Source organism: Thalassophryne amazonica, chromosome 6 (genome assembly GCF_902500255.1).
Source record: "Thalassophryne amazonica chromosome 6, fThaAma1.1, whole genome shotgun sequence".
NCBI classification, from domain to species: Eukaryota; Metazoa; Chordata; class Actinopteri; order Batrachoidiformes; family Batrachoididae; genus Thalassophryne; species Thalassophryne amazonica.
The window spans coordinates 8821103-8848786 of NC_047108.1; the positions used below are offsets into that span (position 1 = coordinate 8821103).

The window sequence follows — 27684 nt, forward strand, 5'->3', positions numbered from 1 at the left end:
CAGGGTCACCTGATCCAGCCCTAACTATAAGCTTTAGCAAAAAGGAAAGTTTTAAGCCTAATCTTAAAAGTAGAGAAGGTGTCTGTCTCCCTGATCCGAATTGGGAGCTGGTTCCACAGGAGAGGAGCCTGAAAGCTGAAGGCTCTGCCTCCCATTCTACTCTTACAAACCCTAGGAACTACAAGTAAGCCTGCAGTCTGAGAGCGAAGCGCTCTATTGGGGTGATATGGTACTATGAGGTCCCTAAGATAAGATGGGACCTGATTATTCAAAACCTTATAAGTAAGAAGAACAATTTTAAATTCTATTCTAGAATTAACAGGAAGCCAATGAAGAGAGGCCAATATGGGTGAGATATGCTCTCTCCTTCTAGTCCCCGTTAGTACTCTAGCTGCAGCATTTTGAATTAACTGAAGGCTTTTCAGGGAACTTTTAGGACAACCTGATAATAATGAATTACAATAGTCCAGCATAGAGGAAATAAATGCATGAATGAGTTTTTCAGCATCACTCTGAGACAAGACCTTTCTAATTTTAGAGATATTGCGTAAATGCAAAAAAGCAGTCCTACATATTTGTTTAATATGAGCTTTGAATGACATATCCTGATCAAAAATGACTCCAAGATTTCTCACAGTATTACTAGAGGTCAGGGTAATGCCATCCAGAGTAAGGATCTGGTTAGACACCATGTTTCTAAGATTTGTGGGGCCAAGCACAATAACTTCAGTTTTATCTGAGTTTAAAAGCAGGAAATTAGAGGTCATCCATGTCTTTATGTCTGTAAGACAATCCTGCAGTTTAGCTAATTGGTGTGTGTCCTCTGGCTTCATGGATAGATAAAGCTGGGTATCATCTGCGTAACAATGAAAATTTAAGCAATGCCGTCTAATAAGACTGCCTAAGGGAAGCATGTATAAAGTGAATAAAATTGGTCCTAGCACAGAACCTTGTGGAACTCCATAATTAACCTTAGTCTGTGAAGAAGATTCCCCATTTACATGAACAAATTGTACTCTATTAGATAAATATGATTCAAACCACCGCAGCACAGTGCCTTTAATACCTATGGCATGCTCTAATCTCTGTAACAAAATTTTATGGTCCACAATATCAAAAGTAGATGAACAACTTAGATTAAAATTAAGTAATCTGTTTTTTTGTTTTTTTACTTGTATTAATTTTAATTTATTGATCCATTCCTTGTTTTATTTTTAAAATACTGAGTTAATAATTTCAAATAATTTTTGTTAAACAATTTTAGCAAATTAAGATGCTTCACATTCAGGTGTTTTAATAAACTTATTCTTACACTTTAAATCAAATGAATGTGTGAGCCCAAATGATTTTATGTCACAAAACTGGCTTTGAAGTGGACGTCATTCTTTGCGGCACCCTCTTGTGTTACTGTGTGCAGCAATCTATGAGTAGAAATGTAACCGCGCTGCATTAAACTGTATGATAAATCACGTTTATGGTCCTGCTGATGACAACAAACACAGAAATGGTGCTTTATGCGCTCATAATAATCTCACTAGACGCCAGGCAACAAACAGGCTCCATTTGAGACCTCAGACAGCAGCGATAGAAATTACGATTTCAGACTGTTTTAAAACAACGTGAAGACTTTACTGTTAGCTGTTTGTACAATTAAATATTCATTTAGTGATTCACAGCAAAGATAAATCTTCAAGCATTTTTCATTTCATACACTAAATGTTTGTAGTTGTAAAGAAAAATGCAGACACGACCATTTTTTTTAAACAGCCTAATAATCCTTTTTCTTTGCTTTCTGTAAAGTAGTAACAAATTTGATAAACTTTTCTTCATGTTTTGATTTGTAAGAGAATGTGCAGTGTTACCAATGCATTTGTGTGTATAGAAACAAATGCTATTATAAGAATTTTGAACTTTACTCACTTGTTTTGATATGTTATTTTGAACACAACTGTGTACATTTTTCCTGTTAGAATGGTCAGAGTAGATGGTAGGTCTGCTTGAGGTTTCTTCCTATAATCAAAAAAGCTAAGGGAGTTTTTTTTTCTTACGACTGTATCAGTGCGCTTGTTCACAGCATGTGTTAGTGCTACACTTTTCTCATGTATGGCGTGTTTAAGTAACATATTATGAGTTGGTGCTGTATAAACAAGTTACATCAAACTGATCATGCTGCAGTTGATTTTTAGAGTTGATCATGACAGTGTTGGTTCAACTCTATATAGGTGTTATTTAATCCATTAAAAATTAAATGAATAAATAATTCAGCCTGATGCCTTTGTCTGCAATATTCCCACAGTTAATGCTCAATCAATGTTATAAAAATCAAAGTTATACATTTGAGAGTCTTGAATATTTTACTCTTTGGGCAGTGTTAATTTAACTGACAAACTCTGAATAAGTGTTCAAATTAATTCTGTCAGAGGTCATTTAACAGGTGGCCTATTTACTGTGTGTCTCCGAATACAGACCTATTGGAAAATCCCATTTTACATTCATCAAGAGTCGCTAAATCTTTGTTCTTTTTACGTATTTGAATGTGATTTTTTTTTTTAAAGCTAGTTAGCTGACCAGTGGGAGTAACCATGTTCCATGCTTCCATATTAACGTCTTATAGTAGATTTTATACTCTGCAGTCTTGCTTATTGCACATGCTTGCAGATCATAAAGCCAACATTTAAGATGAACACAGTATTTAATCTAATTTCACCTTGGCCCATTTAATTTTCCCTTTGTAAACTGCCTGTTAAAATTCCGATCAGATTTGAGCATGCCGTGGATATCCAGTCTTCGCTGTGAAGAAGAACCAAAGCAACATGTCTGGACGCAAACAACAAATGTGGACTACACATGGGACAAAACATTAATAAAAGTAACAAAATGTAAATGAAGATTCAAACTTGAAAGATAAAGAGCGACACAGGACAGCCTCTTTCTTTTACCTTTTCTTCGACAGTGTTCAGTCCATCCAGGTTATTTGCGGAACACGGCGCAGCCAGCAAAGAGTCACTGGATTTGGGTGAAAGTCGCTCGGGAGAGGTCCCTTCTACTTGGAAGTCTCTCCCACTTCCAGGGGATTTACCCAGATCATCTACGTGTTCCAGGAACACTTGAAGGTGGGTGTGGAGGGCCTGAAGCCTGCTGGTCAGAGCGCCAACCAGAGGCCGGTCTCCCAGGTCTGAAAGTTCTGAAATCTGTAGAAACAAAAAAATTCATTACATGCTGTGAAAAAGAAGCAACAAAAGCACTGTATCAATCAAAGCTGCTGCCTGCTCAAGCTGACAAACAATATGATGGAGACTGATACAAATCAAATACAGGGTGGTTAAAAAAAAGCGCCCCATTTTATTTTTCCTCCCAAATTTGAGCGTTACACCATTTTTTCCAAATTCCAGGAGACTGGAAGTGTAGCAAATGCCAACAAAGGACAGAGCGGTCGACCTCTTTCAGCCAGAACTCCCAGCAACATTCAGACTGTACAGGAACAGCTTGAAGAATCCCCGAGAAAATCAACTCGCCGTCTCTCACAAGAAGATGGCATTTCAAGGTCATCAGTTTTGAGGATCCTCCACGATAAACTTTAAGCTGTTTCCTTACAAAATACAAATTTTGCAGAGGCAGACTGATCACAATAAAGCATAACGAGTACCATTTTGTTGGGATATCAGTCAGAGGATTGAAAATGACCTTGGCTTGTTGGATTTGACAGCCACCACCTGAGTGGCCACATCAATAAACAGAACACATGATTCTGGGCTCAGGCTCAGCCTCATGAACACACCTATTGCCCACTTAGGCAGGAGAAAGTGACTGTGTGGTGTGCCATAGGCCGAAATGGCATCATCAGGCCCGTACTTCTTTGAGGACGAGAATGAGAGACGGGTGACAGTGGACAATGACCGATACATAGCACTCATATGGACTGAGTACATTCCTGCACTAAGAAAGAAAAAGGGGGTGAATATGAACACAGTTACAGTGAGGAAAATAAGTATTTGAACACCCTGAGATTTTGCAAGTTCTCCCACTTAGAAATCATGGAGGGGTCTGAAATTTTCATCTTAGGTGCATGTTCACTGTGAGAGACAATCTAAAAAAAAAAAAAAAAAAAAAAATCCAGAAATCACAATGTTTGATTTTTTAATAATTTATCTGTGTGTTACTGCTGCAAATAAGTATTTGAACCCTGGTGAAAATCAATGTTAATATTTGGTACAGTAGCTTTTTTTTGCAATTACAGAGGTCAAACGTTTCCTGTAGTTTCTCACCAGTTTTGCACACACTGCAGCAGGGATTTTGGTCCATTCCTCCACACAGATCTTCTCTAGATCAATCAATCAATCAATTTTTTTTATATAGCGCCAAATCACAACAAACAGTTGCCCCAAGGCGCTTTATATTGTAAGGCAAGGCCATACAATAATTATGTAAAACCCCAACGGTCAAAACGACCCCCTGTGAGCAAGCACTTGGCTACAGTGGGAAGGAAAAACTCCCTTTTAACAGGAAGAAACCTCCAGCAGAACCAGGCTCAGGGAGGGGCAGTCTTCTGCTGGGACTGGTTGGGGCTGAGGGAGAGAACCAGGAAAAAGACATGCTGTGGAGGGGAGCAGAGATCGATCACTAATGATTAAATGCAGAGTGGTGCATACAGAGCAAAAAGAAAAAGAAACAGTGCATCATGGGAACCCCCCAGCAGTCTACGTCTATAGCAGCATAACTAAGGGATGGTTCAGGGTCACCTGATCCAGCCCTAACTATAAGCTTTAGCAAAAAGGAAAGTTTTAAGCCTAATCTTAAAAGTAGAGAGGGTGTCTGTCTCCCTGATCTGAATTGGGAGCTGGTTCCACAGGAGAGGAGCCTGAAAGCTGAAGGCTCTGCCTCCCATTCTACTCTTACAAACCCTAGGAACTACAAGTAAGCCTGCAGTCTGAGAGCGAAGCGCTCTATTGGGGTAATATGGTACTACGAGGTCCCTAAGATAAGATGGGACCTGATTATTCAAACCTTATAAGTAAGAAGAAGAATTTTAAATTCTATTCTAGAATTAACAGGAAGCCAATGAAGAGAGGCCAATATGGGTGAGATATGCTCTCTCCTTCTAGTCCCCGTCAGTACTCTAGCTGCAGCATTTTGAATTAACTGAAGGCTTTTTAGGGAACTTTTAGGACAACCTGATAATAATGAATTACAATAGTCCAGCCTAGAGGAAATAAATGCATGAATTAGTTTTTCAGCATCACTCTGAGACAAGACCTTTCTGATTTTAGAGATATTGCGTAAATGCAAAAAAGCAGTCCTACATATTTGTTTAATATGCACTTTGAATGACATATCCTGATCAAAAATGACTCCAAGATTTCTCACAGTATTACTAGAGGTCAGGGTAATGCCATCCAGAGTAAGGATCTGGTTAGACACCATGTTTCTAAGATTTGTGGGGCCAAGTACAATAACTTCAGTTTTATCTGAGTTTAAAAGCAGGAAATTAGAGGTCATCCATGTCTTTATGTCTGTAAGACAATCCTGCAGTTTAGCTAATTGGTGTGTGTCCTCTGGCTTCATGGATAGATAAAGCTGGGTATCATCTGCGTAACAATGAAAATTTAAGCAATACCGTCTAATAATACTGCCTAAGGGAAGCATGTATAAAGTGAATAAAATTGGTCCTAGCACAGAACCTTGTGGAACTCCATAATTAACTTTAGTCTGTGAAGAAGATTCCCCATTTACATGAACAAATTGTAATCTATTAGACAAATATGATTCAAACCACCGCAGCGCAGTGCCTTTAATACCTATGGCATGCTCTAATCTCTGTAATAAAATTTTATGGTCAACAGTATCAAAAGCAGCACTGAGATCTAACAGAACAAGCACAGAGATGAGTCCACTGTCCGAGGCCATAAGAAGATCATTTGTAACCTTCACTAATGCTGTTTCTGTACTATGATGAATTCTAAAACCTGACTGAAACTCTTCAAATAGACCATTCCTCTGCAGATGATCAGTTAGCTGTTTTACAACTACCCTTTCAAGAATTTTTGAGAGAAAAGGAAGGTTGGAGATTGGCCTATAATTAGCTAAGATAGCTGGGTCAAGTGATGGCTTTTTAAGTAATGGTTTAATTACTGCCACCTTAAAAGCCTGTGGTACATAGCCAACTAACAAAGATAGATTGATCATATTTAAGATCGAAGCATTAAATAATGGTAGGGCTTCCTTGAGCAGCCTGGTAGGAATGGGGTCTAATAAACATGTTGATGGTTTGGATGAAGTAACTAATGAGAATAACTCAGACAGAACAATCGGAGAGAAAGAGTCTAACCAAATACCGGCATCACTGAAAGCAGCCAAAGATAACGATACGTCTTTGGGATGGTTATGAGTAATTTTTTCTCTAATAGTTAAAATTTTGTTAGCAAAGAAAGTCATGAAGTCATTACTAGTTAAAGTTAATGGAATACTCAGCTCAATAGAGCTCTGACTCTTTGTCAGCCTGGCTACAGTGCTGAAAAGAAACCTGGGGTTGTTCTTATTTTCTTCAATTAGTGATGAGTAGAAAGATGTCCTAGCTTTACGAAGGGCTTTTTTATAGAGCAACAGACTCTTTTTCCAGGCTAAGTGAAGATCTTCTAAATTAGTGAGACGCCATTTCCTCTCCAACTTACGGGTTATCTGCTTTAAGCTACGAGTTTGTGAGTTATACCACGGAGTCAGACACTTCTGATTTAAAGCTCTCTTTTTCAGAGGAGCTACAGCATCCAAAGTTGTCTTCAATGAGGATGTAAAACTATTGACGAGATACTCTATCTCCCTTACAGAATTTAGGTAGCTACTCTGCACTGTGTTGGTATATGGCATTAGAGAACATAAAGAAGGAATCATATCCTTAAACCTAGTTACAGCGCTTTCTGAAAGACTTCTAGTGTAATGAAACTTATTCCCCACTGCTGGGTAGTCCATCAGAGTAAATGTAAATGTTATTAAGAAATGATCAGACAGAAGGGAGTTATCAGGGAATACTGTTAAGTCTTCTATTTCCATACCATAAGTCAGAACAAGATCTAAGATATGATTAAAGTGGTGGGTGGACTCATTTACTTTTTGAGCAAAGCCAATAGAGTCTAATAATAGATTAAATGCAGTGTTGAGGCTGTCATTCTCAGCATCTGTGTGGATGTTAAAATCGCCCACTATAATTATCTTATCTGAGCTAAGCACTAAGTCAGACAAAAGGTCTGAAAATTCACAGAGAAACTCACAGTAACGACCAGGTGGACGATAGATAATAACAAATAAAACTGGTTTTTGGGACTTCCAATTTGGATGGACAAGACTAAGAGACAAGCTTTCAAATGAATTAAAGCTCTGTCTGGGTTTTGGATTAATTAATAAGCTGGAATGGAAGATTGCTGCTAATCCTCCACCCCGGCCCGTGCTACGAGCATTCTGACAGTTAGTGTGACTCGGGGGTGTTGACTCATTTAAACTAACATATTCATCCTGCTGTAACCAGGTTTCTGTTAGGCAGAATAAATCAATATGTTGATCAATTATTATATCATTTACCAACAGGGACTTAGAAGAGAGAGACCTAATGTTTAATAGACCACATTTAACTGTTTTAGTCTGTGGTGCAGTTGAAGGTGCTATATTATTTTTTCTTTTTGAATTTTTATGCTTAAATAGATTTTTGCTGGTTATTGGTAGTCTGGGAGCAGGCACCGTCTCTACGGGGATGGGGTAATGAGGGGATGGCAGGGGGAGAGAAGCTGCAGAGAGGTGTGTAAGACTACAACTCTGCTTCCTGGTCCCAACCCTGGATAGTCACGGTTTGGAGGATTTAAGAAAATTGGCCAGATTTCTAGAAATGAGAGCTGCTCCATCCAAAGTGGGATGGCTGCCGTCTCTCCTAACAAGACCAGGTTTTCCCCAGAAGCTTTGCCAATTATCTATGAAGCCCACCTCATTTTTTGGACACCACTCAGACAGCCAGCAATTCAAGGAGAACATGCGGCTAAACATGTCACTCCCGGTCTGATTGGGGAGGGGCCCAGAGAAAACTACAGAGTCCGACATTGTTTTTGCAAAGTTACACACCGATTCAATGTTAATTTTAGTGACCTCCGATTGGCGTAACCGGGTGTCATTACTGCCGACGTGAATTACAATCTTACCAAATTTACGCTTAGCCTTAGCCAGCAGTTTCAAATTTCCTTCAATGTCGCCTGCTCTGGCCCCCGGAAGACAATTGACTATGGTTGCTGGTGTCGCTAACTTCACATTTCTCAAAACAGAGTCGCCAATAACCAGAGTTTGATCCTCGGCGGGTGTGTCGTCGAGTGGGGAAAAACGGTTAGAGATGTGAACGGGTTGGTGGTGTACACGGGGCTTCTGTTTAGGGCTACGCTTCCTCCTCACAGTCACCCAGTCGGCCTGCTTTCCCGGCTGCTCGGGATCTGCCAGGGGGGAACTAACGGCGGCTAAGCTACCTTGGTCCGCACCGACTACAGGGGCCTTGCTAGCTGTAGAATTTTCCACGGTGCGGAGCCGAGTCTCCAATTCGCCCAGCCTGGCCTCCAAAGCTACGAATAAGCTACACTTATTACAAGTACCATTACTGCTAAAGGAGGCCGAGGAATAACTAAACATTTCACACCCAGAGCAGAAAAGTGCGGGAGAGACAGGAGAAGCCGCCATGCTAAATCGGCTAAGAGCTAGTAGCTACGCTAAGCTAGCGGATTCCTAAAAACACGCAAAGCGAATAATGTGTAAATAATTTAGAGGTGATTCAGCAGAAGGAGTGCTTTAGTTAAGGCACGTAAAGATTACACTGGGAAACAAATCGTAATCTAGATAACTAGATCAATCTAACTGCGCAGATCAAACAGCTAACAGATACAGAAAAACACCGCTGTGCTCCGGAACAAGAAGTGATACAATACCGCAGTGAGAGCCGACCACCAGTAGAGTCAAGTAAAAAAGTAAAAAAAAAAAAATAAATAAAAAGGTAAAAAAGTAAAAAAGTCTTGAAAAAGACTATTAGTTCAAAGTCCAAAGCAGCAGGTAGCAGTCTCTGTGTAAACAGTCCCAACAGAGAGCCAAAATTAACAGATACAGCAATGTTACTGGGCTGTCGTTGAGAAACACGGAGTTTGAGCTCCCTCCAAAGATTTTCTATTGGGTTTAGGTCTGGAGACTGGCTAGGCCATTCCAGAACCTTGATATGCTTCTTATGGAGCCACTCCTTGGTTATCCTGGCTGTGTGCTTCGGGTCATTGTCATGTTGGAAGACCCATCCACGACCCATCTTCAATGCTCTAACTGATTGAAGGAGGTTGTTCCCCAAAATCTCGCAATACATGACCCCGGTCATCCTCTCCTTAATACAGTGCAGTCGTCCTGTCCCATGTGCCCCAAAGCATGATGCTTCCACCCCCATGCTTCACAGTAGGGATGGTGCTCAGCATTCTTCTTCCTCCAAACACGGCAAGTGGAATTAAGACCAAAAAGTTCTATTTTGGTCTCATCTGACCACATAACTTTCTCCCATGACTCCTCTGGATCATCCAAATGGTCATGGGCAAACTTAAGATGGGCCTAGACGTGTGCTGATTTAAGCAGGGGAACATTCCGTGCCATGCATGATTTTAACCCATCACGTCTTAGTGTATTACCCACAGTAACCTTGGAAACAGTGGTGCCAGCTCTCTTCAGGTCATTGACCAGCTCCTCCAGTGCAGTTCTGGGCTGATTCCTCACCTTTCTTAGGTTCATTGATACGCCAAGAGGTGGGATCTTGCATGGAGCCCCAGTCCGAGGGAGATTGACAGTCATGTTTAGCTTCTTCCATTTTCTAATAATTGCTCCCACAATTGATCTTTTTTCACCAAGCTGCTTGGCAATTGCCCCGTAGCCCTTTCCAGCCTTCTGGAGGTCTACAATTTTGTCTCTGGTGTTTTTGGACAGCTCTTTGGTCTTAGCCATGTTAGTAGTTGGAGTCTTACTGATTGTGTGGGGTGGACAGATGTCTTTATGCAGCTAAAGACCTCAAATAGGTGCTTCTAATTTGGAATAATAAGTGGAGTGGAGGCGGACTTTTTAGAGGCGGACTAACAGGTCTTTGAGGGCCAGACTTTTTGCTGACTGGCAGGTGTTGAAATACTTATTTACAGCAGTAACATGCAAATAAATTATTAAAAAAATCATACATTGTGATTTCCGTTTTTTTTTTTTTTTTTTAGATGACTCTCACAGTGGACATGTACCTAAGATGAAAATTTCAGACCCCTCCATGATTTCTAAGTGGGAGTGGGCAGTGTCAGGTTAGTCGGCGGGGGTCAACCGCACGTTGGAATCCACCTCAGGGAGAATGGCTGCACTGGAAAACCGCTTTGATCGTCTGTAAGACCACATCTCTCCTCTATTCAGATGTATTTGGGAGCCACTCTGAAGTTTCAGACAGTGGAATCTGCCAGGCGTCTGTTAATCTGGATATCTATTTGGTTTCCAAACACCAGCTGTCCTTCAAGGTCGCTGGGATAAAATCCTCCCCCCGAAGAACACTCCTGATAGCCTCGCTCCTCGTCTCCCCCGCCTCCTTGTCTTCCCTTGCCCCTCCCTTCCCAGTCCTGAGATGTTGACTGTGGGACCTGGAGACTCTGGTGGACTGATTCAGGACTGGGATCCCTCCTCCTCCTCCCCCCCCAGGATGGACAGATAAGGCCTGATGGCGCCTCAAGGGCGGCCTTTCCGGGCTGTCTGTCTGGACACTGGACACATCCAAGTCTCGGCTGTTGTCTGTCGTCTGTTGTGTTTTTTTTTTTTGTTTTTGTTATAACTGTGTTCTGTGCTATGGGTTTTTTTTTTTGCTCTCCAGTGGTGCTGCGGGAGTTCAACGCAGCAGCAATGGAGGTTTTTCTTTTCCCTTTCTTTCTTTGTGTGTGCTTTTATATGTGTTCATGTACTGGACCGGCTTATGTGTGTTGTTGTTTGTTAAGTGTGTCATGAGGCCGGTCAAGATTTGCTCAGCCCTGCTCGTGACCTAGGGCAGGGATATACATCAGTAGCTGGTCCCCGGGCGCCAAAAAGGTGACCTCTGCTCCTAACAGGCAATTAGGATGGGTAAAATGCAGTAAACACATTTCATTGTGCAGGGAACATGTTCCTATGTGCATATGACAATAAACTTCTTTTGACTCCTTGAATCCTTGTAAACAAAGCTTAATAGTTACACACATTTATGAAGTCTAAAATCAGTTGAGTACCTACCCATTAAATGTTTTGTAGTTGATGCGCAGTTCTATCCTCTGCAAACAGAGGAGAGCTGGTCCTAGAAGAAACTGCTCTATCCTCTGCAGGCAAAGGAGAACTGGTCACAGATAAGAAAAAAGCTAATTTCTTTTGACCCCATACTGATACGCTGGCAATATCACCCAAGTCATCCAGAGGCATACAGTTTTAACTTATGGTTAAAATTTTAACCAAACTAATTTTGGACAAGTTATTTAAATTAACGTTATGTCTAAAGTTTTATAAAGTGAAAATGTCAGATATATGTTTTAGTTTTAAAGTAATGCACTAATTTTGAAGGTTTTAGTGTGGACATGCTGTGCCCAGTGCATTATGAGTAATCTCAGTACATTCATGACAGAAGAAATGCATTTGAGAGGCTATGATCAGGCTCCACATGGACAACAGCATTAAACTCTTTGTATATTGTGCCTAAAACTCTCGTGAATATATTATCTGGGTTTATGTTGTTATTGTGGGTTTTTTTTTTGTTTTTTTTACGTAAAAATGCCAAAGAAGCTCAGGTTGCTTTTCCATTATTTTCAACTGGAATCATTGCAATCGCTTCCTGTTTGCTATTTAGAGTCCTGTTTATGTCAAACAATGGCTGTCGTCTTTGTTCCAGAGTAATATATATATATATATATATATATATATATATATATATATATATATACGATGTCTGAAATTCAGTTTGCGTTTATTAAATTCCATGCATCTTAAACGTAGCAGACGCAGATTATCTGGAATTTTGTTTTGGCAAGTTTTCACGGTCTCTACTGCCATCTGAGCAGTATGAGCATCTGGATGCCAGTCGATGTTCTATTTATTTTAACCCCAGTTATATCAGACGGTTGTCAAATAACAACTTGACTTTTTGTAAATGGCTTTTTTTTACAAATTAAAAAAAGGTATATTTTACAAAAGCATATTTATATATAAACACCAACACCCCCCCCCCCCCCCCCACACACACACACCTCACATTAACGTGTTGGTTTTTACATAGAATGAATGAGTCAAACCATCAGTGTTAGCGGAGGCACATTTTACCCATAATCCCTTCAGAATTAGTGCATTATTTAAAAATTAAAAGATATGTTATATTTTAACTTTGTACAAATGACAGAATTTACATTAATGGAGTTATTCTATCGGTATTAATTTTATTTATAAATTAAAACCATAAGTCAGCACTGCTTTATTTTCCAAGACCTCCACCTCACGGCGACACTGTTATTGGGTAGAGAGTTGAGCTTTGCTGCTCCTCTCAACTGCTTCACTGTTAGAAACTATGTAGTAAACAGGAACTTCTAGCAGTGGGCAGGGCGCACAAAGACAGAAGTGCTGACTCATTATTTGGGTCTGTAGTTGCCTTTGATGCAACCAGAAGTGATCGTGGTGTTAAAACTCAAAATCAGCTTGTTAGTAGTTGCAAGTATACCAGAGACAATACTGGAAGTTATCAGTTAGCTGTAGCTCCCGATAAATGTTTGGGTGGTTTATCGGTTTAGCTTTATAAAAGATAATTTTTCAGTTAGCTGATTATCTGTGATTGAAGCTAACTTTTTGGTTAGCTGTGCCCACCACTGCTGCAAATACAGTTGGACAGTTCAGTAGCTCCCTCTAGTGGATAACTGCAGTATAGCTCATTTCCTCCATGCAAGTCAGGAGCTACATTTACACATAGGTTTGAAATTGGAATTAATCCATTCACAGTGGAATCATTTGTTCAGTAAATCAACACACATCGTTCACACAAAATCAGTCTGGTTTGAAATGTGCATGAAGGAGGTCCTGTTGCTCTGCACAGTTTCATTTCAACGATGGACTCATGTAGTGCCGGTGGCCTGATCGTAATTGTCTTTTTTCGCTGCTCACACTGTATCAGGAGAGATGCTCCAGTCAAGACAGCGACAGCCGTGGAACTACACGGTTTTATTCTGCGCTCTTTAATTCAAATTCTACCTCACCTCAGACCAAAGTCCACAACAGTGATGAGAGGTTCATGTAGATTACAGGACAGCTCCTTGTGTTTGTTCTTAGACAATAAAATGGTCAAATAAAGGAGTTGCCACCGAGACTGTTTGCATATCACCAATCTTCTGTTGCTATGCAAGTGCTGAGCATGAACAGAAAGTTACGGCGACAGAGGACAATCTGACCAGGCACTGTCCCCTGGAGACTCCGTGTTTCACTTGGCCGTATCAGATGGTGGTTACTTTTGAGAGGTGAGGATTGACCAGTTGTCTGCCTGGGTGGTTGCCATCCAGGACCTTGGGCAATTCCATAGTGGGGAGGACGTGGGACCAGCTTGCTCCCAGACTTGACCTGGATTCTTGTCATTTTGATCACAGTTTTGGTCAGATTCAGCTGTTTCATTCTTTATGTTCAAATTTGTAATCATTTAAAATATTTTAGGAATTTTAGGTTTTCATTAACTTAATGGGACATCACTCATCTTGTTGACACAACCTGATCTTCTGTAGCTGTTCTACTCTGTTTAATTTAACACAATCATGTCATTTCTGTTTGAAAACTGCATCATTTATGATGTTTGCTCTCACGGTTCAAGGATGAAGGTGTTAGACATTTTTGGCAAACACACATTGTGACATCCCAAAGACATTTTGTGGTTTTGAGCTGTTTTAATAAAAGTGAAGACAGAAGAAGTAAACTGGATAAAAGTAGAGCTGATGTTGACATGCTCTCGACTGCCAACTCAAGATAACCCAGAGATTGAGAAGAAAGAAATAAACATCCGGGGTGAAGCAGCAATCAGCACAAAAAAGATGAAGTGTGGATGAACGTATAAAAGGAACCTGGCTGGGAGGCGGAGCTTTCTCCAGGTCACATGACTCTGCCGCCTCGGTGCTGCAGACTTTATGGTAGATGGATGGGGTTGAGGAGAGGCAGTTGGACTCAGGGGAGGTCAGGAGCTGAATCGCAGTGGAAACCAAGCGAGCCTGGTCCCTCATGGCCAGCAAAGCATCATGGTCCTCCTGCCCCAGGCACCCGGGCAGCGAGGTTGTTTGGTCAGCATTGTCTTGCATCTTCCTCTTTCTTTCCTTTACCTCCACGGCATCGTTCTCCTCCCCTACCGGCCCCTTTCTCTCTGGAGGGCTGACAAAGAAACAAAGACACACACACACAAATAAATAAGGAAATAATAAATATGTGACGCTGGGTCACATGAAATTACTCCGACGGTGTGTAACATAACATCTGCCTGTTAACAATTAGGCCTTGTCCACACGGATACAGCATTTTCCTAAGCTGATATTTTTTTTTTTCATTTTCAAATAATGTTCCATAAACACGGCCCTGTTTCAAGATTTATCTGCATACACACGAAAACTCTAAAATTATAGAAAACATTGTAGTACATATGCCAGGCCTGTATGTGGTGCTGGAATACTTCCACAGAAAACAGAGAAGAAGGCGTGTGTAATAGCTGACCAGGATAAGACCTAAAATAAGATGATTTTATATTTAGTCAGTGTGTGAATGGATTTTAATATTTAAAACAATATAAGTCAGAACTGTATGAATGGTCGTGTGAGGACTTCACTGCATGTCTCAGCCCAAACCAGACGGCACCAGCGCTTTATCCCACCAACAAAAAGTCTTCTGCAATTATTGTATTTGCATCACAGATCTCTCTTCATTCACACCAGCATTCATCAGACATCCGTCATCTCTTCAGCGTTCTGCTCATGAGGAAAATAAATCCACTAAGACAAAAAAAAAGTATGTTAAATTAGACTGTTAACAACAATGCGTCATTCATTGTGAGTGGCTGATGTTAGATAGACAGGGCTACAACCTCATTGTTTCAGGAAAGCTGTGTATTGCTCGTCCAGACAAAAACACCAAGGCAGTGTTTTCACATTCATCCACTCCGGGACACGTTTTCAGAAAGTATCATTTTCGGCCACCAAAAATGCCGTTTCCGTGTGGACAAAACACCAATACGATACATAACTTGCGCAGATACTGTATGCCTGCACCCATTTCCGTGTGGATGGGGCCTTACTTTGTCAGAAGGCACATGGGAGACCAGCAACTAAATTTCCTTTCACAGCCTCATTTGTGAAGAATATACTTACTTTTCAATTATTAAAAATAGGGAACTACGCAAACATGAAAAGATGTTATTCCTGAAGTCCTGACCTGACCTGATTTGCATGTGATTACCATCAAATTAAAGCTGCTCTACCATAACAGAGTGTCGGTCTGTGTGGGGTTCTAACCCTGTCCACTGCCTACAGAACAGCACAGCAGGCCCTTTCCTTGTGAATGATGAGCCCACCTGGAGGCTACACCATGCAGTTTCTTGAGGCTGGGGTCAACTGAGCCTCATGGCTGTAGGCCACCAGACACTCACCTGTGAGCTCCCCCCTTCCCCCCATCAGGCCTTGCTCCAGGAGGAGGCCCCGTTTTCACAGTCTTTTTTAAAATTTTCTTACCTGGGGCCGATTTGCCAATGGTGACCCTACCAAGAGCTAATGCTCTCAACAACATAACTCCCAGGATCACCTACACACATGCCTACACAATGTTGCACTGAATTATGGGAGAGTACTAAAAAAAGGGACCAGAGAGTGTGGTCCAATTATAACGCAATCACACTTCTCAGCGTCCTTGGGAAAGTCTATGCCAAGGTGCTAGTAAGGAGACATAGACTGACAGGTGAACCTCAGATTTAGTAGGAGTAATCCCAGTTGCATCCTGATCATGGAACAGTGGACCAGCTCTTTTGGAGTATGGCCAACCAGACTACATGTGTTTTGTGGACTTGGAAAAGGCGTACCTTAGAGCTCCTTGAGCTGTCCTGTGGGGGGGGAGCGGTGCTGGGGGAGTATTGGACCACTGCAATGCACAATCTGTATCTGCATTTTCAAAAGCGCTTCAGATGCGGTTCCAGTAGGTGTTGGAATCTGCCAGGCTTGCCCCTGGTCACCAGTCATGTTCATGATTTCCAATAACAGGATTTCAAGGCAGAGGCAGGGATCTAAGAGTGTCCACTTTGGTGACCTCTCAACTGCATCTCAGCTTTTCACAGATGATGTGGTTCTGTTGGCTTCATCAGGCAGTGACTTCTGATGTGCACTGGGCAGGTTTGAGTGTGAATCGACCTGGATGAGGATCAGCACCCCTAAATCTGGGACCATGGTCTTCTGTCAGAAAAGGCTGGATTGTCCCCTGTGGTTCAAGAGAGAGTCTTGGGTCTTGTTCATGAGTGTGGGTAAGACTGATGTTGTGGTGAAGAAAGAGCTGAGCAAGAAGGTCAGGCTGTTGATTTACCAGTTGATTTAAGCACCTATCCTCACCTCTGGTCATGGACTTTGGGTAATGACAGAAAGAACAAGGCTGCAGATACAAGCCATAGAAATAAGATTCCTCATATTACACAGGGTGAGAAGCTCAAATGTCCAGAGGGGACTCTGAGTAGAGTCATTGTTCCTTTGCATCACAAGGAGGAAGCTGAGATGGTTCAAGTATCTGGTGAAGATGCCTTATTATTGTCTCCCTAGGAAGGTCTTCCAGGCACTTCCAACTGGGAAGAGGTCCAGGGGAAGACCTTGGACATGCTGGAGGGATTACATCTCACAGCTATCTTAGGAACACCTCGCGATCCCCCAGGTAGAGATAGAGGACTTGACTGAGGATAAAGTGTGGAATGAACTGTTTATTCTACTGCTACCCAGATAAGTGGCAGAAAAAGAATGAAATGAAAGATCAGTGAGCTCATATCAATTAATATTCACTTAAAACTTTACTTTTCTGTGATAGACAACTAAAAAGAAAAACAACCTTTAGTCAATGTCCAAATATACAAGAGCCGGTGGTACCTGGATGTAAGGCACTCAGCCGAGTCCCCGGCCTCTGCGTCTGTCCCTGGAGACAGACGCAGGAAGGAGGAGGAGGAAGGGGTGTGGTAGGAGGCAAGGTCACAGCGTTGCAGGTTGGACAGCAGCACTCGGTTCTCGTACTGTAACTTCTTCACTTTCCCGCTTAGTTCTCCAATCTGAAGCCTCGCCACTCTAAGCTCCTCCTCCTGTGCTGGAGGGGCTGTGCTGATAAGCACCGCTGCCTCCTGTATAGAAGGCACCGGGCTGTCATTGAGCAGCCCGTCCGTCAGCGGCGTGAGCAAATTAGATGACAACGCAGGCAGTGAAGGCGGGAGTTCAGACTTGTAGCGGTTAATCTCATTCATGAGGAGTTTGTTCTGTTCTTCCATTTCAATCAGGGACCTCCTCAGCAGCTCTGCCTCCTCCTCCACAAATTGGAGGTGTCTCTGAAGTTCCATGACGTTTTCAGAGGAGGCTCCTCCCCCGAGGACCATTGCTCCTCCCGCCAGGGCAAGTCCAGACCCCAAACTGCCTCCAACCGAAAGTTCTTGAGAACCATCTAGAGGAAAAGAACAGAGTCAAACTGAGATACAACACTAACAAATAAAAGAAACTAACATGTACAAGGGTGATTCTTAGACTACGGGCACTTATTGTGTCCTTTGATCATATTGTATGAAAAACAGAAAAAAGGGGAAATTTCACACTTTTATAGTTATCTTTACAATGAAAGTGTTTTAAGAAATTTGTTCTAGTAGTCTACAACCCCTGGCAAAAATTATGGGATCACCGGCCTCGGAGGATGTTCATTCAGTTGTTTAATTTTGTAGAAAAAAAGCAGATCACAGACATGACACAAAACTAAAGTCATTTCAAATGGCAACTTTCTGGCTTTAAGAAACACTATAAGAAATCAGGAAAAATAATTGTGGCAGTCAGTAACGGTTACTTTTTTAGACCAAGCAGAGGGAAAAAAATATGGACTCACTCAATTCTGAGGAATAAATTATGGAATCATGAAGAACAAAAGAACGCTCCAACACATCACTAGTATTTTGTTGCACCACCTCTGGCTTTTATAACAGCTTGCAGTCTCTGAGGCATGGACTTAATGAGTGACAAACAGTACTCTTCATCATTCTGGCTCCACCTTTCTCTGATTGCTGTTGCCAGATCAGCTTTGCAGGTTGGAGCCTTGTCATGGACCATTTTCTTCAACTTCCACCAAAGATTTTCAATTGGATTAAGATCCGGACTATTTGCAGGCCATGACAGTGACCCTATGTGTCTTTTTGCAAAGAATGTTTTCACAGTTTTTGCTGTATGGCAAGATGCATTATCATCTTGAAAAATGATTTCATCATCCCCAAACATCCTTTCAATTGATGGGATAAGAAAAGTGTCCAAAATATCAACGTAAACTTGTGCATTTATTGATGATGTAATGACAGCCATCTCCCCAGTGCCTTTACCTGACATGCATCCCCATATCATCAATGACTGTGGAAATTTACATGTTGTCTTCAGGCAGTCATCTTTAGAAATCTCATTGGAACGGCACAAAACAAAAGTTCCAGCATCATCACCTTGCCCAATGCAGATTCGAGATTCATCACTGAATATGACTTTCATCCAGTCATCCACAGTCCACGATTACTTTTCCTTAGCCCATTGTAACCTTGTTTTTTCTGTTTAGGTGTTAATGATGGCTTTCGTTTAGCTATTCTGTATGTAAATCCCATTTCCTTTAGGCGGTTTCTTACAGTTCGGTCACAGATGTTGACTCCAGTTTCCTCCCATTCGTTCCTCATTTGTTTTGTTGTGCATTTTCGATTTTTGAGACATATTGCTTTAAGTTTTCTGTATTGACTCTTTGATGTCTTCCTTGGTCTACCAGTATGTTTGCCTTTAACAACCTTCCCATGTTGTTTGTATTTGGTCCAGAGTTTAGACACAGCTGACTATGAACAACCAACATCTTTTGCAACATTTCGTGATGATTTACCCTCTTTTAAGAGTTTGATAATCCTCTCCTTTGTTTCAATTGACATCTCTCCTGTTGGAGCCATGACTCATGTCAGTCCACTTGGTGCAACAGCTCTCCAAGGTGTGATCACTTCTTTTTAGATGCAGACTAACGAGCAGATCTGAGTTGATGCAGGTGTTAGTTTTGGGAATGAAAATTTACAGGGTGATTCCATAATTTATTCCTCAGAATTGAGTGAGTCCATATTTTTTTCCCTCTGCTTGGTCTAAAAAAGTAACCGTTACTGACTGCCACAATTTTTTTTTCTTGATTTCTTATGGTGTTTCTTAAAGCCAGAAAGTTGCCATTTGTAATGACTTTAGTTTTGTGTCTTGTCTGTGATCTGCTTTTTTTCTACAAAATTAAACAGCTGAATGAACATCCTCCGAGGCCGGTGATTCCATAATTTTTGCCAGAGGTTGTATGATGACTTTTTCACCTTTTTTCAGCATCATTATATGCAAATATTGCTGTTTTGTGCTTGTCCCACACCCAGACGTTTGATCTTCAATGATAAAAATGAATGGTAAAGAAATGTTTTTTCTAATGTTTTAAAATATCTCAATAAAATATCAGTAAAATAATCAAAACATAATTGGGGTATTCAATGTCATACAACTGTTGTGATTTTTTTTTAAACAAAATGTAGTTGTCCCACACTACTGCCGTAATTTCCACCACAACACTGTAATGTCCCTTTAAACAGTTTGTATGAAAGATTGTTTGGGTAGTTTCTATGGAGATAAACAGTGACATCAGAGCACATGTATATAGCGCCAAATCACAACAAACAGTTGCCCCAAGGCGCTTTATATTGTAAGGCAGTGATGTGGTGGAAATTACATTTACAAGGCCAATAGTGCTCGTAGTTAAAGAATCACCCACAAACGTGCATAAAATAGTTGCTAAAGATTAAAATTTCAATCACAAATATCCAAAAGGGAGAAACACCTTTTAGGGAACAGATGAACAGACAGTGGGATTCAACCTGTTTGTCAACGTGAAACTTGTGAAGTACAATGATGAGTATAAGAATTAAATTTCCTTGTTGAAGCAACTTATTTTATCACCAAATGTCAAATGTGCAGTTTAACATTTTTGAATGTTTATTCAGAACCAAAGTTCTGTCCTCTATTCAGGGCTCTGCCTCAGCTACACAATAATGGCGCTGCGCCATTATTGTGACTTTTAAAGTGAAAATACTTTCAATGTAGTCATGGCAAAAAAAAAAAAAAAACTATGCGAAGAGGGACTGCTGCTGCACGTGCACAGTCGTTAACACAGGCTGTTAAAAACAGCTGGAGACAGCTTGGTGCACGCTCACAAGTGTCTGGTGTCAATGCAGTAACGATGAAAAATCTGACTGCAAGAAATACAGTTGGCACCTTCACACGGGTGGGTTAAGGCCAGTTAAAACTGGCTACAGTGATCGCTACAGACAACAGGCTCCGCCCACATCTGGATACAAAAACTGACAGACTCTCTGAATAAATTAAGAAAGTTGAGGACAAAGTGTTCGTTGTCTCTTCTCTGTATGGTCTTGAACTCACTGACTGCTCAATGCAAGTGCACAGCTGAGAAAGAAAGAAACAGTTGAACCAAGATCAATTGTTAATATTAGATAAGATGTAAAGCTGAAGTTACAGGAAATGGCTTCCACTAGTATTTGAAAAAGGGAAAATCCAAGAGAAGCCAACCTGACTTCGAATGACTTCATGCTCTAAATTTCTGGAGAAGAGACCTACTATTGTCTTAAAATCAGAAAACCTGCTGGACAACTGTCAATTTACTGTCAGTCTTAAGGATTCAGTAAGTTTATCAGCACGTATCACCAGGCTGTGGCAGATAGATGGTTACTTTCAAGTGGGGATGTCTACCAGGGTGGTTGCCATCCAGGACCCAAGGCGCACACTCCTAGATCACAACTAACCTGATCTCAGTCAAATGACAATGTCCAGGATGTCTGACGTAGTCAATGCATTCATAAGACTTCAAATGTACAAAGGGTGGGCTAATGGCAATGGCATTTTTCCCGTGTTTGAATGATAAGGTGTAGACTTAATTAAGGATCCAGGCAACACCTTGAGGACCCTTCATGTCATCCATCTCGGCTCGTAGTCCTCTGTTTTCAACCTCCAGCTCCACAATCCGTCGACTCAACAGGTTGGCCTCTTCTTCCACCAGCTTCAGGTGGATGCGGATTTCTGCCTCACGGGTGTGCGGTGAGTCAGCAACCTGGAAGGAGACAGAGTAAGAAGACATGAGAGAGGATTACCTCCAACACAAAAGTAAGCTGCAGAGTGATGAGACTGTTTTGTATCATCATGACTAGAGATGGGTACCAAAACTAGGTATTAAATGAGCTCCAGGGCTAAATTATTAAAGAATTACCGCTTTCGGTACTGGAGAAATGAAGGAAATTTATTACTACTTTGTAGAAAATAGCTCTCTCAGTCTCTCTCACTTGCCTGTGTGCAGAGCGGAGGCAGCTCGTATCTCTCCGTTTGTGTGTCTTTCTCTTTTGCTGTCTTTCTCTCAGAGCATGCCGGTGTGGTGGTCTGTACACCCACTGTATGATTAGTGTTCAAAACAATGTCTTTCCAGTTTGCTACTGTTGATTGTTTATGTTAAATTAAATGCAGAAAATAAAGCATTGATAAATCTGTTCTTAATTTCAAGAAAGTGCCGATAAGAATCCCTTTAAGTACTGGACTGATAAACAGTACTGCTAAGAGTAGTAGTACTATGAAAAAAATAATGATACCCATCCCTAATTATGATGAGGTCGATACAACAGTTTTTTTCATACAGTGAAAAGACAAATGGACATTTGTTTTACAATATTTAAAGCTAAGACTGGCAACTGGAATCCTGTAACAGCTAATTTGTTGAAATGAATATCATAGACCTAGTTTTCTGCACGATTTGGTTTGATTTTTTTTCTTTTCTTTTCTTTTGTCCAGTGTTGCTGGCCTCAGAAATTAATGAGCTTTGTGGTACCACAACACTCAGAGTTTTGGATTGTTTTACAACACAAATGGATCATTTCAATGTTTCCCAGCCATTATCTTTTTTTTTTTTTTTTTTAGCAGCGTACTGTTTGTACGAAATGTACTATTTGGGTTTTATATGACTACAAAGGATGGAGGTGCTTTGAGGAACCATCAAACTCTAATGAGCTGCTGGCATCACTTTGCAGAAAACAGGCAAACATAAAATTATTAAGCTCTAAATGTTAAGAAAACCCCTAAATCTGAGATTTGGCTTCCTTAATGTGATACCTAAAAAAAAAACAAAATTAATATGGGTTTAGCAAAAATATGCCATTTGATAAATCCAAGACCTCCTTTAAAAGTATTCATTTCAACTCTTTAAATGATTACGTAAAGTCTGACGTCAATAAACTCTCGTGTTTTTCTGTTACAGACAGCTGAACCTTGAAACTCGGCAGCATCAGAGAAAACATTGTGCAGGAATTCACGACCTCGGTTTGTGGAGCGGAACACCCAGAGAGGTCCCCGAGGACACAAAAAAAGGTGCTTTTTCAACCAGTGAGGTAACAAAGTGAGCTGGAACATTTAAAAGTGATTCAAAAGTCAATGATACAAAGCAGAAAACCCTGGACACGGACCAGGTCCAGGATGACATCCTGGCAGATTGGTCAATAAGTGTCCTATTTCCAAGCAAGTGGGACAAAGTCACACAAGTTGTATTCCAAGTCCTGACAACAACAACAATAATGATTTTAAAATGCTTCTGAAGTAACAAATTTCAAACCACTTCACACAATCGATTTCATATCAATATATTAACCAACACAAAAAACAGTTACGCGATCAAATTGTTTATATACAAATTGTAAACAAATAAAACAGTTTTAAAAGTAAACAACAGAAACAAGTAAGTTGCCCATAAGGGTCAGGGACACAACTGGAAGTTGCTTCTTTTTTTTTTTGTCTGTCTGCCAGTCTTATTTTACCCAACAGTTAACTTCTCAAAGGAACAGTCCAGACCTTTTGATTTGAGCAGCTGTTGTCGCCATCTTGTGGGTGAGATGAGCATTTCAGGATTTTTCGACACTTGAAACCCAAAATACAGTAAACAATCAAACAAAAAAGAAAGTCATTTGTAAATGTCAGAAAAATGTAAGATTTTTGGGCAGGCAAATCTTTGACCTCCTAGTATTACTATATAAAACTGGATTTTGAGAGTTTTATGGTTCTTGAGTTTTAGGATGTGGAAGATTTGGGCATACAGACAGAAGGATGGATGGAAGGACAGCAATTTCACAAGCACAACCTACATTTGTGAAAAAGTAAAATTTTAAAACACTTGACAGAAATTTGACAGATTCTACAATGATTGAAGCACAGTTTAAAAAAACAGTTCCAACTCCTGCAGGTTTTTTAACTGTCGGAGTAAATCTGCATCCTGAGACTGCAGAGCACGAGATGGAACATAAGGTTTTACAACTTCCACAAGATAAGAATGTGTACAACTTATTTCATCAGCCAACAGCATGACCTTAAAATCTACTCTCACACTCCCAAGAAGACATCATACAGAGGTACAATGTGGTCAAATTTCACAAGATTTTCTCACCTTTTGGATTAGGAAGATTTTGATTCTTTGAATAACGCCATGCTGTTTCATGACCATATTCAGCAATCGTTAATTTAAAAACACATTTTCAAACCTCCAACATTCTGATTACTCCATGTTCCTGCTCTTCCCCATCCATTAAAATCAAACTCAGAAGCCGTCCTGTGTCCCGTTACCTCCTCCACGGACAGCGACGCCTCAACATCTCCGTACAGCGACCTGTACTTGGCCAGCTCCTCCTTCATGGCCTCGCTGTCCTTCACCAGCTTAGTCAGCTTCTTGCACATCAGAGCTGATTCCTCTTTGGCAAAGTGGAGCTGACACCTCAGGTCAGAACTGTCCTCCTGCTGACACCAAAAGACATTTATGCTTAAACAGATTCAGAACACAGATTTCTGGTCACGTAACATGGATCTGGAATTTTTCAATTTTCCAATGTTTGATCCTCCAAGAACTGATGACAATGATGATGACAAGAACCAGTTGAGAAGATGCAGAGGAGGACCAAAAGTTAGAAAGAGACAAAGATGCTGTTGGCAAAGAGAATCACCGAAAGCAATCACAGCCTAAGGTCTGCAAAACTGTGCTTAATGCAACTTGTGTCTGTTGCATCACACATTAAACAGGTTCATGATAGAGTGGAATAGAGAAAGCTCTTCTCCAAAAGGAGATGTGAACTTTCAGTTACAGATTGCCAGAAAGCACATGGGGTGTATGAGCCTAGATTAAAACAGAGCCTTCTCCATTCCATTGTAGAGTTTCTCCAGTCACGGCCACAAAAAGTGTCATTTTTGAAGAAGAGAATAAATGCTATGTCCATTAAATATTAACGTGTTTTTAACATTTTCAACGTTATTTCATTTATTAACTTAGACTTTGACAGAAACATGCAAAAAAGAACTTTGAACTTACAAATATTACAACATAGATATAATTTATATATAGCTATGAGCCACGATCACATAATTTACCCACCACTAAAATGGTCCTAGCTAGAATCCTGCTTATGTACATGTGATATCTTAGTGTTTTATTTTTAATAAATTTGCCAAAAATTCAAAAACGTTTTTCATGTTGTCATTATGGGGTGTTGTGAGTAGAATCTTGAGGGGAAAAAAATGAATATACTCCATTTTGAAATAAGGCTGTAACATAACAAAATGTGAAAAAAGTGAAGCGCTGTGAATATTTTCTGGATGCATTGTAACTCCTTCACAGCAGTCTGGGTGTTTTGCGGCTTCCCTCACTTGTCTCGTTTTTTCCACAGTGACTCCATTTTTAACAAATGCCTACTCCAGGCATTTACTTTACAGTCCCATACTGTTTGTAATTCTTAATGATTGACATATTCAGTGACTTATAAAAGTTCATGGATTTATCTCCTGAAGAAAACTAACCGTAAAAGTGATGAATTAGTTGTGTTATTTAGTTTTATTTATTGCTTCCTGGGAATCATCAGATGACATGATTTGATTTGTGATTGGGGGCATTGCTCCTGAGCCCTTCCTGTTCTACCATATGCACCCGACAACCTAAAGCTAAAACAAATATGGGTTCAGGGTGCAGTTTGATGCATTTCTCAGCCAAGTCACCACAGGACCATCTGATCACACTTTCATAATGTCCAGAAAGTCACCATATGTCAGATAAATAATAAATCCAGCAGCACCTCGAGAGCTCAGTTTAGACTCAATGAAATAAAATAATAAAAACACAAGAAAAAATAAACATATGAATATAATAAAAAGAACATCAAAAAACAAACATGAATATAACAAAAACAGCAAAAAAACAAACATAAATATAACAAAAAACATCAAAAACACAAACACGTAAATATAATAAAAACAGCAAAAAACAAACACATGGATATAATAAAAACAAATGAAAAAACAAATACATAGATATAATAAAATTACTGATGTTGTATGAAGCCTGATCAGCTGAGTTACATTCTACTGTTCCATAATTTGCACAAATGTAATTACACTCTAATCACTTGTATTTAAGATGTTCTTGGTACAGAAATTCAATAAACCAGTCAGATACACAATTAATTTTTTCTTTACTGTAAGAGCAACAAAAAACAAATTATCATCTCATCATCTCATCTTCAACCGCTTATCAGAAGCGTTTGAAGATGAGATGATGAGATGGGGTCGCGGGGGCAACAGCTCTAACGGGGGACCCCAAACTTCCCTTTTACGTGCCACATTGACCACCTCTAACTGGGGGATCCCAAGGCGTTCCCAGGCCAGTGTGGAGATATAATCTCTCCATCTAGTCCTGAGTCTTCCCCGGGGTCTCCTCCCAGATGGACATACCTAGAACACCTCCCTAGGAAGGCGCCCAGGAGGGCATCCTTACCAGATGCCCGAACCACCTCAGCTGGCTACTTAGCAGCGGCTCTACTCCGAGCTCCCCACGGATGACCGAACTTCTCACCCTATCTCTAAGGGACACATGTAGACATTATTTAATTTTTAAAAATTAAAGAGACGAGGTGCAACTCTACTCAGATTTTGGCTGGTTTTTTTTGGGTTTTTTTTTGTCACATTGTTCTCTGCATAGCTCCTCCAACAGCTCAGGAGAACATATGTCACAAAATGTAAAAACTCACTGCCAGTCGTTGCGCCTTCCTTCTTCTCCTGCTGTCCATGTGCAACTGTTTTCAACGGAGCCAACGAGCACAATCTGTGGAGTCGTGTGCCAGTCCTCCTGTACTTCCCTCTAAGCCTTCACATCGGCACTACAGCAGGTGTTCCAGCACACATCTCCAGGGTGCGAGGTGGCGCGCTCACTCCTGAGGCTGAAGCAGGGCAATTGTCGAGTTGCCGACTATGGCATCAACTTTCGCATTCTGGCAGCCAAGAGTGAATGGAATCCCGTCGCTCTCCTCGACGTATTCTTCCAGGAGCTGGCAAGTGACATCCAGGATCAACTCATCGCCGTCAATCTTCCAGGACCTTGATGAGCTCATCTCGCTGGCAGTCCAGACCGATCATTGCATGTCGGATCAACCCCGCAGAGAAGCTCGGCTCATCCCGCCACATACATCCACTCCACCGACATGGCCGGCAGTGTCCCATCGCTCCACAGTCAACTCTCCGCAAGCATTGAGGACCCATGCAGCTGGGACGTACTCGTCTTTCCCCGGAGGAACATCCCTGACATTGGGAGGTTACATGATCTCCAGCTGTCCAGTCAGGGGTGCCTCCATGCGGTCCAAATCTACTGTGCGGGTAAGTCAAAATTCCATTTCCTCCTCTTTGTCTCAGAATAAAAATCCCGTAAAATTGATATCAGCTCTTTCTTCAGTCTCCATCCCAGTATTTATTGACACTGGTTCAGATGATAAATTAATGTTGTCTTCTGTCACCAGGTCCTTACACCTTAGATTATTTTGCCTCTCCCGCGCTCTGGTGGTGAACGCTGTGGATGGCCACGAGTTGGGTGAAATCACTCACCACACTCTGTCTGTTTGTTCATCGCTGAAAACTATTCTGAATCTATTAGTTTTCATGTGTTCGATAATATGACTCACCTGGTAATTTTGGGGCACCCCTGGCTACAACAGCATGGGCCGAACTTTAACTGAACAAAAGGACAAATCAGCTCTTGGGGACCCGCCTGCTCACAGAACTGTTTAATAAGATCTGAACTACCACCACCTGACACAAACCTGGATCTCGAGGGGGTTCCATCTTGTTATCATGACTTAGCGTAGGTATTCAGCAAGGCTAGAGCTAAATCTTTACCACCACATCACAAATACGACTGCGCCACTGAGCCTCTCCCTGGGGCGAGCCTGCCCCAGGGAAACTGTATTCTCTGTCGGCACCTGAATGCACCGCCATGAATGACTATATATAGGAGTCTCTCATGGCTGGCTTAACCGTTTAATTGTCA

The 27684-nt window shown here is 41.0% G+C and overlaps 1 protein-coding gene across 1 annotated transcript in view; it reads right to left on the reverse strand.

Moving 5' to 3' along the window:
* soga1 (suppressor of glucose, autophagy associated 1) overlaps positions 1-27684 on the reverse strand; it is a 306906-nt gene that overhangs the window by 54530 nt on the left and 224692 nt on the right. Inside the window, exons 6-10 of the mRNA XM_034171735.1 lie at positions 23952-24119; positions 21255-21408; positions 17148-17706; positions 14115-14415; positions 2940-3191 (exon numbers count right to left, since the gene is read on the reverse strand). Coding sequence (XP_034027626.1) covers positions 2940-3191; positions 14115-14415; positions 17148-17706; positions 21255-21408; positions 23952-24119 — 1434 coding nt within the window. The remainder of the gene's footprint in view (positions 1-2939; positions 3192-14114; positions 14416-17147; positions 17707-21254; positions 21409-23951; positions 24120-27684) is intronic.